General features: G+C 36.4%; 1 protein-coding gene across 1 annotated transcript; it reads left to right on the top strand.

Annotated features, from left to right (window-relative positions):
- Positions 1 to 12779: 12779 nt before the first annotated feature.
- LOC103002060 (mitochondrial intermembrane space import and assembly protein 40-like) lies at positions 12780 to 14006 on the top strand. Its single transcript, XM_057551397.1, has one exon. It carries the CDS (start codon positions 12836 to 12838, stop codon positions 13241 to 13243), a length of 408 nt encoding a protein of 135 aa, XP_057407380.1. The 5' UTR covers positions 12780 to 12835; the 3' UTR covers positions 13244 to 14006.
- The last annotated feature ends 8188 nt before the right edge of the window (positions 14007 to 22194 follow it).

Genomic DNA, 22194 nt, shown 5'->3' with positions numbered 1-22194 from the left:
CTTATTTATATACATTTGTAGACAGTTCTTTTGACATTCTTCCAGGATTCTGGTGGACCTCTCTTTCTGGGGGAAACATAGAAGAGGAAGATTATTGGGAAGAACTGTAGCTCCCACCATTGCAATTGGTCTTGGGGGTGTAACTGATACTCATCATCTTTCTCTTCTACTGTTTCTACATTCCCTTTACTCTCAGCTACCACCCCTACTGGCCTTATCTAGACCCTCATCCCAGAGAGATATGAGTCCCTAGTCAACATGTTCTCAGGTCAGGGGTGCTGTATCTGTTCATTTATAGTCACAATTGCTCAAGGGAGTAAGTATCAAGAGACAACCAAGCAGGTCACCTGGGTTCAAAACATATTTCTCTTTGTCTCCACTGTGAAAGCACTCCTTGCTCCTTCTGATAGGCTCAATTACTCCTACCAAAATAGTGTATTGTTTTTTTTTTTAATCTTCTGGTCCCCAGATACAAGGAGCCCAAAGTGACCTAGGAGCAGACATAGTTTGTAGTTCAATAGATAATTACTGTGTCCTAGGAAGAGGTGTTCTGCCTTTTATGTCTAATACAGAACCCAGAGTTGGGTAGCACAAATCCTCCAAGAAGGTCATTGAGAGTGATGGTAAGTATAGTCATTCCTAGTCCCAAACTTTGCTTCCAAGATTTATGGGATGTAGTTCTATGTAAAAATCTTTGATACAAACTATACACTTTATGTATGACAAGTGTATAGTGGATTATCCTTGCTGTCCTTTTAAAAGACCTTCTCTAAGCTGGTGCTCAAGCTGTGTCTTCAGCAGATTGTTCTGTCTCGCTAGCAGCTCCTAGTTAGTGGAGCATGTGATACAATCAGTGGATCTAATGGTCATGAAAAAAACTTGTACTTCCTCTTCTCTAAAAGGGATCCCATGATGTCACTTAAGGTTATGTTGGGATCCCGTGACAGTTCAAAAGCCATTTGGTGGTGCTCGTGCTGCCTTGCAGACAGGAAAAGAAACCCCATACCTGTAAAACATGCCTATTCTTATAAGAACATATTTCTCTCTCTTTCATGTTGAAAGGACCTATTGTAGCAATACTAAAACATCTGGCATGGTGGTTGTAATTGATGCTATTATTTAGCTGACTTTTCTAAATTTAGTCTTCTCAGGGCCTCCGAAATCAGGAGATAAGAGCCTCTTTTGCTACTAATGATACCTCTGGCTTTCACACTTAGCTTTCAATTGTCTGTTAATTGATCTCAGCTCTTTCTTTTTTCTTTTTCTTTTTTTTGTTAGAGCATCTGTTGATCTAGCAATAGCCCCTCTATTTCATTGTTCTTGAAATTACTGCTTCCTTCATGTTTCTCCAGTACATAATATATTGCACCACCTAAACCTAACCTTAAGACTGAGATGCCTAGTAGAGTTGTCAGTGTTGTTAAGTAGGAACCAGTATTTATGAGTATGGAATTATGAGCAAAGATCCACATGGGAGCAGTCCAGTGGTGGATGGAAATAAGACTTTTTTCCCGCAGCCAGGAAAGTTTATCTTCTCTTTCTGAATCTGATTTATTTTCTCAAACTTGTGGAAAAAGTTGAAGTGCAACATACACATACATAACCTGGTGACAACAGTTACCCGTGTTACAAGATATGCTAGGTTAGAAATTATAAGAAAATTCAAAGGGAATGGGAATAAAGGATGTGGGGACATAATAATATGAGGGATCTAAAAAGAGAAGATGAATTCACACTGAAATCCAAAGAAGTATCTGAAGATCTACTTGGGCATTGCAAACATCCTCTCAATTAATTTTTATTGGTGTAGACATTTACAGGTTCAGTAAAACTTCATATAATTGGGAATTAACCTCAGAACCAAAATTTGAGATTATGTCATTAAATAGTTCATGTCAACACAGAATAGCATTTAATAGAATCCTGTAAATTTGAGAGAATATTCAGAGCATTTTATGTGGGAATGACATGGAGAAATAAATGACTATCAAAATAATAATATAACCACTCAATGGTGGAATATCTGATTTAAAAATCTAGAATGATTTATTTCATGACTAGAGAAAAAGTAGATTGGGATAGCTCAAGCATGGCTATGAAATATTGATTTTACCTGAATTTTGCATAATATTATGAAGGTTTTTATACCCAATAAATGAAGCATAAGTACTTCAGTCTTTAAATTTATGGTCAAGTTGCTTGAATATTCAATTTCTTTGAGGTGTAAGAAAAGGAAATATCTTCAGAAAGGCACTTTATAGGGGAGGAAAAATAATTTTCCCTCTACCCTTGTAGGGTCTTGCTTGGATGAGATATCCCACCCCCATAATAAAAGGTAAATTAACAGGAGAAAAACAAACAGAAGTTTAATAACATATATACCTCTTGTATATATGGAAAATATCCAGGAAAACTGAGTAGCTCCTGGAAATGGAAATGGCCTAGCACCACCCTAAATACTGTCTCCAGCTAAAGACAAAAGATGTTGGGGGTTGGGGAGACAGTTATGGAAGGTTGTCAGGCAAAGCACAGTAAACAAGTGTATCGTTGTTATGCAGATTTAAGTCCAAGCCATCTCCATTGATAAGTTTCTAGAAATGTATCAATCTCTTTTTCCTGGTACAGAGAGGGAAACACCTTTAAAAATGGAGATTTCCCTTTCAAATATAAATTTTTCTTACTACAGGGTAACTTCTACTGATTTTCAGAGCTTTTCCTGTTTCTCCAATTTCTTAAAAATAAGCAGCTCAAGATAATCCTTACACCAATGTGGAATATTTTGGGATGGCAAATTCTGCTCCCCTTCAAGTTCATATGTAATTATAATACTTCTGAAGAAGATAAAAGTTAGCATCCTTTAGGGTTTCCCATTGTTATAAAATGTTTTTACCTGCCCCAAGAAGCACAACAGGTGATATGGCATGGTCATAACTACTCAGGTTTGGAGCTGAGCACAGCTAGAAGTAGGGTTTAAATGATGCCAAGCTTCCTGAGATGCAAAGTCATAAGTGGATCTGAATATTGAAATGTTAAAATTAGATATTGAACTATGTTCCAGTTTCAAGTACTCAGACGTCATGTGACACTCATCAACATATATTGAGACTGAACAGGACCCTGTGAAGCCTTCTCAGTGTCAAGACTACTCTATGCCCCTCATTTTTTGTTTGTAGGAAAAATGCTTTAGTCTCGTAGGTATTCCCTGAGTTCCAAAGAGCAGACTCAAGCAGTTACTATATAGAGAAGTGAAGGAATGCAGAACCAAGCAAGATAGCATGAACAAGAGCTCAGGGATAAAACAGAATCCTAGTTCCTCCTCAAGGGATATACATAACAATCTGATGCCTATCTTTGAGTTGTTATGCAGAAACTAAGACCCCTGCCCAAGTGGAGGATTGTGATGACATGCTGACCACAAGCAAGTAGACCCCAGACTGGTTGGAACCAGATGGTTGATGATTAAGACTCCTGAAACATCAACCCTGCTACCTCACCAGCAATTAATCAGAAGAAAGTCTACAAGCTGCAACCCTCACCCCAAATGTTGCCTTTAAAAACCCTTCCCTGAAAGCCACTGGGGAGTTTGGGTCTTTTGAGCATGAGCTGCCCATTTTCCTTATTTGGTACCCTGCAATAAACGCTGTACTTTCTTTCACCACAACCTGTGTTAGTAGATTGGCTTTGCTGCATGGCAGGCAAGTGGATTCAAGTTCAATTCCGTGACAATATCAATATATTTTATCTACACATTTCTCACTGGATGCTGAGGCAGAACAAAATATGCCACCCCAAAATATGCCACTTTGACATACTGATTATTTTGAATTAAAGTTACTTCAGAAACAGCTGGTGCAAGAAGGACATTCCGACCCTCCCTTGTCCCCCTGAAAGCAGGAAATATATTCCCCATGTGAAGGGCACCCTCCCTGCACCTGGTGGGTAGAAAGCATCCTTATTACCAGAGATAGTGAATTCAGGTAATAAGGTATAAATAAACTTTGTTATTTCTTCATTAATTTGCTACCTCAATCCCAAAACCCTTAGTCAATTCTTTGCATATAATTGTTTCTTTGTTTAAAAGTATAAAAGCTGCCTGCTTTGGTCACTTCTTTGAGTCTCATATTTTTATGAGCTCTCATGCATGCAAAATTAAATTTATTTTTTTCCCGTTAATTTGTCTCGTGAGTTTATTAAATCATCCAAAGAACCTAGAAGGGAAGAAAAGAGAAAAATTTTCCTCCCCTACAGTGCCCTCATGCTCTATTCGATAAGCCTATGATTAATTTATATAAGTAGAAGCAGTGTTCTCAGTTCTGAGCAACCTATATGACACAGACATTTTCAGTAAAATTTTTGTCTTAAAGTTTAATTGTACTGAAAGTTTAATGATGATGAGGCAATCTCCCAAGTTAGAATGCTGGATTTTATAATGGAACACTGGACAAAAGCAAAGAAATCTTATACAGTCTCTCACTGGCTACATGTTTTAGGGAAACACAAATATCCTATGCTTCTTGTTCTGTTGTTTATTTCAATAAATTGAAGAGATTTATCAAAATCCTATCGAAGCTTTTTCCAAATCTTATATATTATGACATGATCCTTAAATGATTAATTTTTCTAAAAATAGCACTCACATGATATTTTTATGCTAAAGAGTAGGTCATCCTGTGTTTGACTCATTAGTGACTTTTATTTTACATGAAATATGTTTGGCATTTGTACTTATTTATGTAGGAGAACAACTATGAAAGTAGAAAATTGACTCAGAAAATAGGTATGGGTTTCTTGCGTATGAGAAAGAAAATAGATAAAATAAGTTGGTCTATGATGCATAGCAATTGGTAACATTGGTGCTGATTTTGATGTTTATTGGGAAGAAATTTTGATTAGATTTCATTTAGCATGGAAAATTGGACCCTGCTACAAACTCTATAGTATTCCGTGCTCCAGACAGGCTTACAGACCTCTCCATCTGTCAAATATCGTGCTCTTTGGTTTGGAACATATTCCTTAGTTTGGAACATTATGTTTGAACAGATGGAGTGGCCTGTTTGTAGATAAAATTAACAATGCATTTCTGTATATATTAGTTTGTTCTAGTCTTCATGATTTTTTTCCCTGTGGTATTTAAAACCCAAATTATGTGTGTTGTCTAAAAGAGAGAGAGAGAGTATGAAAATGCTGAGCTTGAGCAACTCAAAATAACTCTGCTGGAATTGTGGCCAACATTGAAGATTCTGAAAAATTACTTGGCATGTAGAGGGTGTCTTTTGAATACTTTTAGAAATATTGAACAGCAAAAATTCTTATGTACTAAATCTCTAAAACTGTAAGTTAGAATTATAGAATCAATATGATTTGATACTTTCTACTAAAATGCCATTCTCAGATATTGAAATCTATCACTGCTCTATGAATAGAGAATACAAGAACTTAAATGGTCAATAGAAATAGACAACATTATGATACCTCAAAAATGAAAATTATTTCCTACTGTGACAAATGTATGAACAGGTAAAGTTGTAATTATCTGTTGTCTAATTTTCATTGTCTTCATATTTTCTTATTGTAAAACATATGTATAAATATATTTACAGATACAAATATATTATAAATAAAATTCCAAATGTTTTGTTATTCTGGTTTCTTTTTTAATGGCAATATTATATGTGTGTATATTTTATATATAACAGCAAAATAGCAAAAAAATAGTCAAAACTATCCTTCCTTCTGTTTATAGTTTCTTTTAACATTTTGAGAAGTTCTATTCCATAAATTTACATAAATATTTTCTTATAATTATATTTTCTTCCACTAGTTTTATATTTGCAGGATAAATGTTTCATAATGACTATTCTATCTCACATTTACTTAATTATTCCAGATTATTTTTGTACTTATATTGTTAAATTCCCACCACTCCACCTAATTTTTTTCATTGTTTTTGGATTTTTTTATATATATATATAAAACTTACAGAGAATTATTGACATTTCCAATTGATGAAATAAAAATTCATGTTTTAGGCAAGACAAGAAAAATTTAAACATAAAGCTTTTTCTCTGCCCTTTGGCCTCCTCCTTCCCCTCCAGTTGTCATTCTGCATGTGCATTATGTATTAACCAGATGCCCCAAAGGCAGAAATACCTGCTCAACCATAAAGATCAATTTTTCTCCTTCTGGTGCCAGCCATGTTAACTCTTTAGAAAACAACATTTCCTTCTCAATCCTGTAAGGGTCACAGTGACCCACCACTCGCCTTGCACCTGCAGATATCTTTGGTGAACTTTATGTACAATGCCAATATATAGTTTCCCTTAAAGATAGCGATTGGTGCAGCACAGACTAGTCAGACAACCTGGGGAGATACTGGGCAGTGCCTAATGGAAGTTCTTAGCTTAAATACTTACTTATGATCTTATTAATGTTATTAGCTATACTACTATATTATATATTGAACTCTGCCTGTTTTACAAGAATATTGTTTCTTGCATTACCAAACATATAACTGAGCCTCAATAAAATTATTGATGACTAGGTAGCTTGAAATGACAAATATATAATTCTATAAGATCAATGATTATAGTGGTGTAACTCTAGATATGGGAAGAAGGAACAAGAGAGAACAATTTCCTGGATCATAACAGACTAGTATGACAGGCGTTCCAGAAGTTTTTAGTTACTGTTAACTGGGCCTAGTCTAGTAACAACACATTGAGTAGCCAATCAATGAAATCTTCACCTGACCTGGGAATGAACATTCCTAGCACCATGGGACACATTAGTCACACAGTGCCTCCCAAATCTTGGTCAAAATCAAGACTAAAAGGGAAGGGATTGTAAAATAAAGAATGTTGCCCAGCATTCAGTTCTACAACAATCAGATTATTAGCCGCTGCAGTCACTGACCTACAAAACCGCTGAAAGGAATTAAGGGTAGATATCAGGATGAGGCACTCTATGCTCTGGAAAAACTGACAGAACTGGCTCTTGGATGGTTTGATATTTTCAGGAGAAATTTTTTATGAACCTGGATTCTTGCATCTTCCTATACTTAGAAAAGCACTAAAACTATTAACTAAGATATCTGTTTCTTGTGGCCAGCAGCAACCTTCTACTGAGATGTGTGCTTGATTGTAGGTATCCTCTAGGCCAAAATCACATATATACTGACCTCCCTGCTTACCTCTTCAGAACAGCTCTCAGAACTCTCTGAGAGACTGTCTCCAGGTTATAATCCTCAGTTTGGTTCAAATAAAATTTTCCATTTCTTTCTTAGATTGACTATTGATTTTTGTTGAGATAATTCAGAAATGACACGTTTTCCACTTATTTAATATTTTTTCATTAAATTGAAAGAGTGAATTTTCTATTTTATATCTCTTTTGAGTTGGATTTTTGAGGGATCCAGTTTACAGCAGAACTATTGTTATTTCAACATGTATTTTTAGTTGATCAATTTACTGTTTTAAAATTACTTTTATTAGTTTCTTTGTGTTTTTCTGGAGATTTCCAAATAATCATATCATGAATGAATGGTAACAATTTTATAAATATACTTATTAATATTTTTTTTCCTCTCTATTGCTTAAAATTTTTCTATCAATTTTGAAAAAAGTTGAAGAGCAACTGTGATAATAACCTTTTTGTTTTGTTTTGTTTTGTTTTACTGGGAATGTCTCTAGTATGAGATATATGCTAGTAATACACATACTTCTAACTATATTGAATAATAGTCCTATAATTCTTGTGTGGCAGAAACTGCCTAAACTGTTTTTCAGTATCCACACTCCTTTTGCCTTGGTGAACTGCTAGACTGTATTTCCCAGGCCCTTTGCATTAGATAAGGCTATGTAACTACCTGTCACATAAGCACAATTGTATATATAGCCTTGAGCCGAAGTTGTTAAAACCAGTTGTGCTATTTTCTCTCTCTTTCCCTGAATGTCATCCAGATGCAGAAGATCTAGTTGAGGGCTGAGGAGAACCCTCTAAATAGAAGAAGACTGATTCTCAAATGACTTTATGCATCTGATTTTGTCCTATTGCATTTCCAACCCTATTGAGCATATAAAAGAAGGAATAATCCTTTTTATCTTAAGCAACTGATATATGGGGATTATTTGTTAAAATAGATCTTAAACCCTGACAAATACACATACGCTTCTGAAGAAAAAATAAAGAATTGATGTGGAATGGTATTTTGGGGTCATTTTTTGAGGATGTACAGTATTTTTTTTATTGTTTAAACTATGGTTGTGGTGAATTAAATTAACAGGTTTTCTATCACTAAAAACCTTTTGATACCAGACTATCTATACTTAATTGCTGTGACTTATTATTTTTATTCCAGTGGGTCGATGTGTTAATATTTTTTGAAATATTTTCATATACTTAAAATTATGACAGATAAATAGGTACTTTTGATATTATATTTATATCAGTAAAATATTAATAAAGAAATTGCATGCCATGATTCAAATCTAGAAATCAACTACTGAGGATAATTACTTATATATTTATTTGATTCCTTCTATTATAGTGTTATACAATTGTAGACAAAATTTTATTTACGCATTTCCACTTCCATTTAGAGTAAGAGAACCTTCAGTAAAAGTAAAAAGTGTAATTATCTGGATAACAGACATCTGTTTGTTACTTGTATCTGGAGTAAACAAGGTGGTCAGACATTAATAAGAATCCACCATTCACTTAGTGGTTGATAGATATAATGTTGAATTAGTATATGTAACAACTTCTCACATACATCATATCTAATAGTGCTATAACCAAACCTGTTATAATGACAACAAATGCCTCAATGATAAATTCAGAATCTGTCCAATTTAAAAAATGTTGGAATATCTTGCATGAGGTAAATTATTTATCCAAGGATTATATAAGTAATCTTTGGATTTGTAGCCTCTTAAAAATGTTAGAACATAGATTCAGTATATAAGCAGTCATGTAATTGGCATGGACAGCTCATGAGATTAAAAATTAACATCATATAGTAGTATCTTCCTAATTCTGTGTTAACAACATCATCTCCTGGCTTACAATAAAATCTTTAAATAGATCTATTAATTATTTAATGATTCAATTAGCATAAAGTAATTTATAAAAATTTTCTTTATGAAGAAATTCATGGTGGGGGATGGAGTCAAGATGGCGGACTAGGAGGATGCAGAATTCATGTCTCTGCACAACTAGGGCACCTACCAGGCACCAGTGGGACACCTAAGGGGACAGGAGGAACTGCCAGTGACTGGGTAGGAAGTGGGGTGTGGGAGGAGTGAAGGGAGAGAAGAAGTGGAGGTGGGAGGGGACTGGTGCCCCTGAGGGGCAGCTGGGGGAGGGGAAGGGATCACATGCCTGAAGGGGGAAATTGGGGGACCACTGGGAGGGCAAAGGATCAAAAGTGAGCGTGGCCAGGTTTCCCCTGACCACTTGGGCCCCTGGGAGCCTGCTGAGATCCTGGGCCTGATCCTCTGCCCCCTGAGGCCCCCTCCAGCCACAGGGGTCCTGAGGGAGTGGGAGGGAGGGAAGGGGGGAGCAAAAGTAAAGGCTGGACCTCTGGGACTGGCATCCCTGAGGGGGGGGGGCTGGGGGAGGGGAGGAGTTCCTACACCCAGTGGGACACACCCATGGTTAGGGGTCCATTGGGGATTGGGGAGACCCTGGGGGAGACAGTGGGGAGGGGGTGTGGAGGAATGGAAGGGACCATGGCCAGCACATTCCCTGTCCACTTAGGCACCAGAGAGCCTATTGGGCTCCGGGGCCTAATCCTCTCCCCTCAGAGCCTCCCTCCTGCTGTGCAGAGCCCAAGCCCTGCCCCTACAACCCCACCCAGGGCCCTACCTCTACACTCGGAGACCCCCCTCTGAGACACCCTCCAACTCGATGGGCCTAAACCTCACCCACACACACTCACCCAGGGCCTTACCTCCAAACTCTGGAACTCCAGACTCCAGAGGCCCTCCTTTGGACATGCTGCCTTTCCCCTTCCGTGTATGTCCTAAGCAGAGGCCCCGCCCCATGCTTGAAAGTCACCCGGCCTAGGCACCACCACCCCAGGGCCTTTTCCAGCTACCTGGGCCCTGAGCCTGGCCCCACCCCACGCTCAAATGTCACCCCCTCCACCCCCTTAGGTCCTGCCCCATCCTAAACCCCTCCCCTGCCTAAGTTCCACCCCTGCCAAAACTCCGCCCCCATAGCCAAGGCTATTTTTTTTCTTATTTCCTCATTTAGATTGGGATTCTGTTTTATCTTGTTGATTCACTGCTGTTGATTCATTTATATTTTTATTTTTCTTAATAAATATTTTATTTTTCTTATTTTATTTTATTCTTTATACTTTGTTATTGTTCTCTCCTTTTGGCTTGTTCTCCCCACCCCCCTTTTTCTTTTATTTTTCCTAATGTATTTTTTATCTTTCTAATTTTATTTTGTTTTTTATTCTTTAATATTGTACTGCTCTTTTTTTTCTTTCTTTCTTTCTTTTTTGGCCGTGTTAGGCAGCTTGTGGGATCTTTGTTACCAGGACAGAGGTTGAGCCCAAGCTCCTCTGGTGGGAGCTCTGAGTCCAAACTGCCAGACTAACAGAGAACCTCAGACCCCAGGGAATATTAATTGGAGTGATGCATACAAGAGGTCCTAACCTCAGCACCAAGTCTCAATTCTATCTAACTGTCTGCAAACTCCAGTGCTGGACACCTCAGGACAAACAACCAGTAAGACAGGAATACAGCCCAAACCATCAAAAAAAAAAAAAAATGAAAAGACAAAAGAATATGTTACAGATGAAAGAGCAAGGTAAAAACCTACAAGACCAAATAAATGAAGATGAAATAGGCAACCTATCTGAAAAAGAATTCAGAGTAATGATAGTAAAGATGATCCAAAATCTAGGAAACATAATGGAGAAAATACAAGAAACATTTAACAAGGATCTAGAAGAACTAAAGAGCAAACAAACAGCGATGAACAACACAATAACTGAAATTAAAAATACTCTAGAAGGAATCAATAGCAGAATAACTGGGAGAAGAGCACATAAGTGAGCTGGAAGATAAAATGGTGGAAATAACTGCCAGGGAGCAGAATAAAGAAAAAAGAGTGAAAAGAATTGAAGACACTCTCAGAGACATCTGGGATAACATTAAATGCACCAACATTCAAATTATAGGGGTCCCAGAAGAAGAAGAGAAAAAGAAAGGCTCTGAGAAAATATTTGAAGAGATAATAGTCAAAAATTTCCCTAACATGGTAAAGGAAAGAGTCAATCAAGTCCAGGAAGCACAGAGAGTCCCATACAGGATAAACCCAAAGAGAAACATGCCAAGACACATATTAATCAAACTATTAAAAATTAAATACAAAGAAAAAAATATTAAAAGCAGCAAGGGAAAAACAACAAATAACATCCAAGGGAATCCCCATAAGCTTAATAGCTGATCTTTCAGCAGAAACTCTGCCAGCCAGAAGGCAGTGGCAGGACATATTTAAAGTGAGGAAAGGGAAAAACCTACAACCAAGATTACTCTACCCAGAAAGAATCTCATTCAGATTAGAGGGAGAAATTAAAACCTTTACAGACAAGCAAAAGTTAAGAGAATTCAGCACCACCAAACCAGCTTTACAACAAATGCTAAAGGAACTTCTCTAGGCAGGAAACAAAAGAGAAGGAAAAGACCCACAAAAACAAACCCAAAACAATTAAGAAAATGGTAATGAGAACATACATACCGATAATTACCTTAAATGTAAATGGATTAAATTCTCCAACCAAAAGACATAGACTGGCTGAATGGATACAAAAACAAGACCCATATATATGCTGTCTGAAAGAGACTCATTTCAGACCTAGGGACACATACAGACTGAAAGTGAGGGGCTGGAAAAAGATATTCCATGCAAATGCAAACCAAGAGAAAGCTGGAGTAGCAATTCTCATATCATACAAAATAGACTTTAAAACAAAGACTATTACAAGAGACAAAGAAGGACACAATATAATGATCAAGGGAGCAATCCAAGAAGAAGATATAACAATTGTAAATATTTATGCACCCAACATAGGAGCACCTCCATATATAAGGCAAATGCTAACAGCCATAAAAGGGGAAATCAACAATAACACAATCGTAGTAGGGGACTTTAACACCCCACTTTCACCAAAGGACAGATCATATGAAATGAAAATAAATAAGAAAACACAATCTTTAACTGACACATTAAACAAGATGGACTTAATTGATATTTATAGGACATTCCATCCAAAAACAAGAGAATACACTTTCTTCTCAAGTGCTCATGGAACATTCTCCAGAATAGATCATATCTTGGGTCAAAAATCAAGCCTTGGTCAATTTAAGAAAATTGAAATAGTATCAAGTATATTTTCTGACCACAATGCTATGAGACTAGATATCAATTACAGAAAAAAAACCCCGTAAAATATACAAACACATGGAGACTAAACAATAAACTACTAAATAACCAAGAGATCATTGAAGAAATCAAAGAGGAAATCAAAAAATACCTAGAAACAAATGACAATGAAAACACAATGACCCAAAACCTATGGGATTCAGCAAAAGCAGTTCTAAGAGGGAAGTTTATAGCAATACAATCTTACCTCAAGAAACAAGAAACATCTCAAGTAAACAACCTAACCTTACACCTAAAGCAATTAGAGAAAGAAGAACAAAAAAACCCCAAAGTTAGCAGAAGGAAAGCAATCATAAAGATCAAAAATAAATGAAAAAGAGAGGTCACGGCGTGAGGCCGCCGCCACAGTCGCCGCGAGGTCGGGGCGCTGGGCTGCACCATGGCCTACTGCCGGCAGGAAGGGAAGGATCGAATCATATTTGTGACCAAAGAAGACCATGAAACTCCAAGCAACGCGGAGCTGGTGGCCGACGACCCCAATGATCCGTACCAGGAGCACGGACTGATCCTGCCCAACGGAGACATCAACTGGAACTGCCCGTGCCTTGGGGGCATGGCCAGCGGCCCATGTGGGGAACAGTTCAAGGCGGCCTTTTCATGCTTCCACTACAGCACAGAGGATGTCAAGGGGTCGGACTGTGTAGACCAGTTCCGGGCCATGCAGGAGTGCATGCAGAAGTACCCGGACCTCTATCCCCAGGAGGAGGAGGAGAAGCCAGCGGATCGATTAGAGGAAACGGCTGTCTCTGAGGCTGCCACGACCAAAGAAGAGGAGGGGTCCAGCTAATGAGGGCCCTGGGCGCTGGGCTCCAGCCTCCTTCAGAGAGGATGAACCTCTCCAAGAAAGTGTCTCTCCCTCTGTTGTTCTGTGCACTGTAATGTACAAAATAACTTATTGAGCTGATCAGGGGTCTTGGCCCCTTGACATATACACTGAAATATGGGTTGTATGTATGTGTGTCTCACATAACCTGTCAGCGAATGTAGCTGCCACTTTTGAATTCTCAGATTGTCCTGAATTTTGCCATTTTGAAATAATGTGCTGAATAATCTCAGCAACCAAAAATCTTTATCTGGGAGTGTCTCTTGTGAGTGAGCTGATTTGTTCTGATTCATTGTATCCCTTTTAGTAGATTTTATACCCAGTTGGAAAGTGAAATAGAAACAAACATCTTCCTTTAAAAATGCTGGAGGGGGGCCATTCCTTACAGAAGAGGCGGGATGATCAGACCTTGAGTATTTGACGAAGCACTATGCTTCATTTCTGATATATTTTGGTTTCCAGTTTGCATTGAGCTCCAGGTTTTCTACATTTGGAAAACAGAGCTTTGGACCCTCTGAGTGACTCCCTTTGGAAGTGAAGAGAAAGGCTGTTTTTTTCTGTTCTTGTTATCCCAGAAGCCCTGCTTTGGGGTCTGTGTTCACACTGGCTCTGTCTCAGCCTGTTCAGATGCAATGTTCTTGAGAGGTGGGGACCTAATCATTACCAAAGTAGCACCTGAGAGAGGAAACGGTGTCAATTAAAAGGAAAATATGATTTAAAAATAAAAATAAAAATAAAAAAAATAAAAATAAAAAATAAATGAAAAAGAAATGAAGGAAACAATAGCAAAGATCAATAAAACTAAAAGCTGATTCTTTCAGAAGATAAACAAAATTGATAAACCATTAGCCAGACTCATCAAGAAAAAAAAAGGGAGAAGACTCAAATCAACAGGATTAAAAATGAAAAAGGTGAAGTAACAACTGACACTGCAGAAATACAAAGAATCATGAGAGATTACTACAAGCAACTGTATGCCAATATTATGGACAACCTGGAAGAAATGGACAAATTCTTAGAAAAGTACAACCTTCTGAGACTGAACCAGGAAGAAATAGAAAATATAAACAGACCAATCAGAGGCACTGAAATTAGACTGTGATTAAAAATCTTCCAACAAACAAAAGCCCAGGACCAGATGACTTCACGGGCAAATTCTACCAAACATTTAGAGAAGAGCTAACAGCTACCCTTCTCAAACTCTTCCAAAATATACCAGAGGGAGGAACACTCCCAAGCTCATTCTACGAGGCCACCATCACCCAGAGACCAAAACCAGACAACGATGTCACAAAAAAAGAAAACTACAGGCCAATATCACTGATGAACATAGACGCAAAAATCCTCAACAAAATAATAGCAAACAGAATCCAATAGCACATTAAAAGGATCATACACAGTGAACAATTGGGGTTGATCCTAGGAATGCAAGGATACTTCAATATACGCAAATCAATCAATGTGATACACCATATTAACAAATTGAAGGAGAAAAACCATATGATCATATCAATAGATGTAGAGAAAGCTTTTGACAAAATTCAACACCCATTTATGATAAAAACTCTCCAGAAAGTAGGCATACAGGGAACCTACCTCAACATAATAAAGGCCATATATGACAAACCCACAGCCAACATGTTTCTCAATGGTGAAAAACTGAAACCATTTCCTCTAAAGTCAGGAACAAGACAAGGCTGCCCACTCTCACCACTATTACTCAACATAGTTTTGGAAGTTTTAGCCACAGCAATTAGGGAGGAAAAAGAAATAAAAGGAATCCAAATCAGAAAAGAAGATGTAAAACTGTCACTGTTTGCAGATGACATGATACTATACACAGAGAATTCTAAAGATGGTACCAGAAAACTACTAGAGCTAATCGATGAAGTTGGTAGCAGGATACAAAATTAATGCACAGAAATCTCTTGCGTTCCTATACACTAATGATGAAAAATCTGAAAGTGAAATTAAGGAAACACTCCCATTTACCATTGCAACAAAAAGAATAAAATACCTAGGAATAAACCTACCTAAGGAGACAAAAGACCTGTTTGCAGAAAACTATAAGACACTGATGAAAGAAGTTAAAGATGATACCAACAGATGGAGAGATATACCATGTTCTTGGATTGGAAGGATCAATATTTTGAAAATGACTATACCACCCAAAGCAATCTACAGATTCAATGCAATCCCTATCAAACTACCACTGGCATTTTTCACAGAACTAGAACAAAAAATTTCACAATTTGTATGGAGACACAAAAGACCCCAAATAGCCAAAGCAATCTTGAGAAAGAAAAAAGGAGCTGGAGGAATCAGGCTCCCTGACTTCGGTCTATACTACAAAGCTACAGTAATCAAGACAGTATGGTACTGGCACAAAAAGAGAAATATAGATAAATGGAACAGGATAGAAAGCCCAAAGATAAACCAATGCACATATGGTCACCTTATGTTTGATAAGGGAGGCTAGAGTATACAATGGAGAAAAGACAGCCTCTTCAACAAGTGGTGCTGGGAAAACTGGAGAGCTACATGTAAAAGAATGAAATTAGAACACTCCCTAACACCATACACAAAAATAAACTCAAAATGGATTAAAGACCTAAATGTAAGGCCAGACCTATCAAACTGTTAGAGGAAAACATAGGCAGAACACTCTATGACATAAATCACAGCAAGATCCTTTTTGACCCACCTCCTAGAGTAATGGAAATAAAAGGAAAAATAAACAAATGGGACCTAATGAAAGTTAATAGCTTTTGCACAGCAAAGGAAACCATAAACAAAATGAAAAGACAACCCTCAGAATGGCAGAAAATATTTGCAAATGATGCAACTGACAAAGGATTAATCTCCAAAATTTACAAGCAGCTCATGCAGCTCAATAGCAAAAAAACAAAAAACCCCAACCCAAATGGCCAGAAGACCTAAATAGACTTCTCCAAAGAAGATATACAGATTGCCAACAAACACATGAAAGGATGCTCAACATCACTAATCATTAGAGAAATGCAAATCAAAACTACAATGAGGTATCACCTCACACCAGTCAAAATGGCTATCATCAAATATCTACAAACAATAAATGCTGGAGAGGGTGTGGAGAAAAGGAAACCCTCTTGCACTGTTGGTGGGAATGTAGATTGATACAGCCACTATGGAGAACAGTATGGAGGTTCCTTACAAAACTAAAACTAGAACTACCATACAACCCAGCAATCCCACTACTGGGCATATACCCTGAGAAAACCATAATTCAAAAAGAGTCATGTACCACAATGTTCATTGCAGCTCTGTTTACAATAGCCAGGACATGGAAGCAACCTAAGTGTCCATCGACAGATGAATGGATAAAGAAGATGTGGCACATTTATACAATGGAATATTACTCAGCCATAAAAAGAAATGAAATTGAGTTATTTGTAATGAGGTGGATGGACCTAGAGTCTGTCATATAGCGTGAAATAAGTCAGAAAGAGAAAAACAAATACCATATGCTAACACATATATATGGAATCTAAAAAAGGAGTAAAAATGATTCTGATGAACTTAGGAGCAGGACAGGAATAAAGACACAGACGTAGAGAATGGACTTGAGAACACGGGGAAGGGGAAGGGTAAGCTGGGTCAAAGTGAGAGAGTGGCATGGACATATATACACTACCAAATGTAAAATAGATAGCTAGTGGGAAGCAGCTGCATATCACAGGGAGATCAGCTTGGTGCTTCGTGACTACCTAGAGTGGTGGGATAGTGAGGGTGGGAGGGAGACGCAAATGGGAAGGGATGTAGAGATATATGTATGCATATAGTTGATTCACTTTGTTATACAGCAGAAACTAACCCACCATTGTAAAGCAATAATACTCCAATAAAGATATTAAAAAATAAAGTTATACTGAAAAAAAAAATTCATGACCTTCTCCACATAAATGTATAATATTAATCATTATCTCTAGTGGAAATCAGGTATCGTTAAATATTTTATTTATAAGGAATCAACATTTTAATATATTTCTTCCAAATGACATTTTATAAAATATACATCATAATAGTTTAGATTTATATCATCTATCCACTTGCCTCTATGTTTCTCATATTTCAAAATAATATTAGCAAGTTGATTCCTTATTGTTTGAAGCAGTACGACAACCTGATTTAAGCAAACTTGTTTTTTAACTGTTTTTTGAATGACAGACATAACAAATTAGGTAAGAGTTTCTTATCATTGTGTAACCGGAAGTTTGTTCAGTCATTCTATTCAGAGTTCTAGACACGTTAAATGCATTGTCCAAAGAAATGACAAATATCCCAATGGAACAACTGCATCCATTTTTTTTTAACTTTCTACCAAAGACGATTTCAGTCGCAAGAACAGAAGCACATTTAAACTGCTTGTTAAGTGTCCATCATTTCTGCTTTCACGAAATGAATGATTCCCAATGAAAGAACACTCTGCTCTAAAACACTTGATGTGAGCAGCCAACTGATGAATCATCTTGAGAGAAAAGCCAGAGAAACCAGTCATCTTAGTATAAAATCAATTCATCAATGATTTCCTGTAACTCCAGGTCCCCTTTATCTAATTCATTCTGTAGCAAAGTACCTCAGTGCTGTAAATCGCAAAAGATGTCAGGCTGCCATTTTGGGTTTTGTTTTGTTTATTAAAAATTTTTAGGTGAGGCAATTGAACATTGAGGCACTGGGACATGCAGAAATATCCTGTCTACTTTTCCATAGTGGTTATTTAAAACAGTTGATTTTGGTATTTTATAAAGCAAATTGGGCTTTGACAATATCGAACTGTCATTTTAGTTCAAAAGCACTTTATAACCTGATTATGTCACAAACATAATTGTGTTTGGCTCTTTCTTGACTGATCTCTCTTGGTCTCTCTGTCTCTCTCTTCCTCTCTCTACATATCTATACATATGTTTGTGTGTTTGTGTTTGTGTGAGAGATTAATGATTCATGGCATTGTTTCTGGAATCAAATTCAGCTCTACTTCTTACCATTCATGGGATCTTGGCTAAATTATTTAAGTTCTCTATGGTTCAGTTTCCCAATCTGCAAATCAGAGATCATAATAACAACTATTAAATTATTTTGTGACTTAAGTTAGTACATTTAAAGCACTTAGAACAGTGTCCAACATATATTGAGTATTCAATAAATATTAGCATAAACATTTTAAATGAAGATTCTATTGGAAAAATTATAATAAAGGAGTAAGAAATAAAAGAAAAAAAGCATTTTTAGAAAAAGTATCTTGAGTACATTAGAGAAGATACAGTTAGATATGAGGTAATACCCATGATTTTCTGCACAATGTTTGCTGTCTTAATATGCCTTCTAAAGGCATATTCAGTGCTTTAGGTGAGCATTTTTTTCTTAGGTATTGTTTCTTGATAGCTTCTTCCATGTGAATTGGGTGACTACTAATACCTGGTAGTTGGCCATTCTAGTGGTGTAATTGTTATGGTTTGAACATCTGTCTAAAATTTTGATGGAGAAAATGCATGGTCCAATCAGAAGATAAAGAGATGTAATCTGGCCTCAGATGCAGTATGCATCTACATTTAATAAGAAGGTAGAGAGCACAGATGTGCTATTTTGGTGATCTAGTATCTCATTGGATATGTTTTTGTGAAAGGTAAGGCTTGTTTTCCAACTTTGGGAGTGAAGTGAACCACAACATTTCTTCGCCTTTCTTTCTAAAAGTTAAGGCATGAACACTTTTAATAGCCATGACCAGCTGGGACTTGGTCTTTGAATTTAGAGTGAGTGACTCAAAGAAATCAGGAAATCCAACTATATAAGAGGTGAAGTTCATTGTCCAACAATAGCACAATGATTGTGCAGAAGCGGCAGCAGGCCATCCTAACAAACTTTTTCCTGTGGTCTATAATGGTTAGATTTTCTGCTACCTGTTTTGCAAGGGCTGTTTGTCCAGACTTCTTTTGATTCTCTAATTTTTCCAATACATTTACAATAAATTCAGTTTTGTTATTCCCCTGTCTCATTATAAATAAGACAGCTAAAGTTTTTGTTGTACAAATGCCTCAACTAATCCACAAGTGACAGCTATTGTGAAAATGATGGTAACCTTTAGAAGGGAGGACTCCTAAGGAAATGTTTAGGCTCACAGCTTAGAACAATAGGATTCAGTGTCGTATCTGCAACATCTTTGAAGGAGTAAGGCATTAGAACTTTGTAGAGAGAAAATAACCCTGGCAGTGGTGGCAGAAAATGCAAGTCACTGGCCCTTAGTCTGGAGCGAATGCGGCTCTAGCAACTAAAAGCTCTGGCTTGACCATTCCTGAGCTTTACATGGAGCTGCCAGTGACAGAAGGTACTTAAGAAGAACAAGGTTTCCCAAATCCTAGCATAGGATATCAGTGAAATGCAGTTTTGTTAGTGTTGTCACTAGATTGATGCAGTCTGTTAAGATAACCTAGGAAATTATAAATAATCATTCTAGCTAACATTTATTGGATGCTTACTATGTACCAGGAACTCATAAAAGCATTTCACACATTTTATTTCCATATTAAATTAACTGTAAAAATAATTAGTATCTTAATTATACAAAGTGGAATACAATATAACATACACAATTTGTAAAGAGATTCAAAAGGACAAGTAAATAATTTGCTCATAAATGATGCAACATTCTCACTCTGGAGTTCCATGCTTGCTCTCAGTTAAACATAATTTGTGATTTAATTTATGACTTTAGCATTGGTGATTCCCTCCTTCTTATTCCCTTTGTCACTGTTGATATCTTCTTGATCACACCTTATTCCATGCTCATGTATCTCTTTTGTGTCCTTGATAAAGGCACTATTAAAGAATGGTTAAATGACTATTTCATGACAGAACTAGGTTTAAATTCTGACTGTTTAACTTGTGGCCTACGGGCCTTGGCTAGGCTACTTACACTCTTTGTACCTAGGTTGAACCTCCTGTTAAATAGATGTAATAATTGCATCACTTAACTGTTGGAAGGAGTAAATTAATAAATCCACGTAGAGCCCCAAAACAATACCCAGAACATAGAAAACACTCAGAAAACTCTATCAGTTATTCAGGATCAGGAGGATTTTGTGTTAGTTTCTCCAAATATCTCCATATTGTCTCTCAAAGTTAATTAGAAAGAAAACTTATGTTTTTTTAAAGTAATATGATTACCATATAATGGTCTTATTCCAGTAATGTAAAGATGGTATATGGCAATAATGCTATACATTACTCATTGTAATTAATTTACACTATGCTCTCTACTTTGAGACTTAATGTGTGTATAGCATTATCTTATCATAAAATATTTCATGTGGTTTTATATCTAAATTATTTGCTTCACATAACTGATTTCCAAAAGCCTTCTGGCAGAAATGCTGACAAATGACCTCATAATCCTAAAATTGTATGAGTGGCTTAATATCTAATTAACAAGTAGATCATTTAAAAATAAAATTACTTAAAAATAAAATTACATCTCATTTCTGAAAACACATATTCACAAACATATGTAAATAACATAAAAATAAATAGGCACAATATATTTGATAAGAAAATTAGATTTATATATAATTTTTTGGGAACTAACCTTATCTATAAATTGTAAACAATGCATACAATTTTTATCTTTTAGACCTGGCAGAGAGAAATTAGAAATTTTGATTTAGATGGGGATATGACATACAGATATAATTTCTTAAAAATATGATTCATATTACTATATTAAAAGATCCATGTAGTTTGAATATGATTAATCAAATTGAACCATAAGTATATTTTTAATAATAATGTAATGTATATTTCCTAGTTGATTTCACTTTTAAACATTTTTGTTCATTAAATAAATATTCATGATTTTAATAGTTATGGTTTATCCAATGAGTAATAGCTGCCAAAACTATGCTAAATAATTTATGTTAAGTGATTTATAAAATGTATTATATTTAATTATCTGAAGTAACTACCATTTTTATTTGTATTTGATAGATGAGGAAAATTAAGGATTAGGAAGGTTTGGTAACTTCTCCCGAATTACACAAAGCCCGTGATCTCTGTCCTCTGACTCCAAACACAGTGCTTTAACTAGTAAGTCCTTCTGTTTCCAAAGTTAAGGTTTCTGTTTTTAACTTTTAAGTGTTTTTCCCATTTTTATCATAATTTGCAAGTGAAATATGAGTTTTCAGTTTGAGAGATCTATGAAAACTTTCATAAACCTTTGTCTTACATACTTAGAATCCATAAAGAAAAAAATATACCACCTGTCACTAATAAAGACAAGTTTTACCAGGAAAGTCTATAAAAGCTGGACTTTTAAAAACAAACACACAAACAAACAGGCTGTTTAAAGCCATCAGGGAGCAAAAAAGGCAGCCAGACTATATGAATCCAAGATCACAGAGAGAAGGGAACCAAACAGGTACACTGGGCTTCCTCAGTTGCTTTTCCACTCTGGTAAGCAGCTGTTTCCTAAGATGTGCCCAGAGGTCTAGAAACATTGCAAACCAGATAAAGTGTAGGTTTCACAAGGCCTGGAAAAACCCTGGGACATGCCCAATCTCTGATTAGAGTGAGGGATTAATCTCTGCTCTTTAACTTCAGAAGGAAATTAAATTCTTTAAGAGAATTATAACCACAATCAGAGCCTCCGTATTTTTGAACATAATGTCCACCAATCAATAATGATACACAATCTGAAATCAAGGGAAAATGGGAACAAATCAACAATTCTCCAATTGTTGGAAGTGACTTACAAATACTTTAAAGTTACTGGGGTAAATATGTTCAATAAAAGAAATAAAACAGAGGAGCATTTCATAAGAGAACTAGAAAGTATGTAGAAGAATCAAATAGAAACTCTAGAACTGTAAAATATGCATGTTGATTAA

This window comes from Balaenoptera acutorostrata, chromosome 8 (assembly GCF_949987535.1).
Source record: "Balaenoptera acutorostrata chromosome 8, mBalAcu1.1, whole genome shotgun sequence".
In the NCBI taxonomy this organism is placed as follows: Eukaryota; Metazoa; Chordata; class Mammalia; order Artiodactyla; family Balaenopteridae; genus Balaenoptera; species Balaenoptera acutorostrata.
Note: the sequence above shows the minus strand (reverse complement) of the source record. Positions and strands in the feature narration are given on the sequence as shown.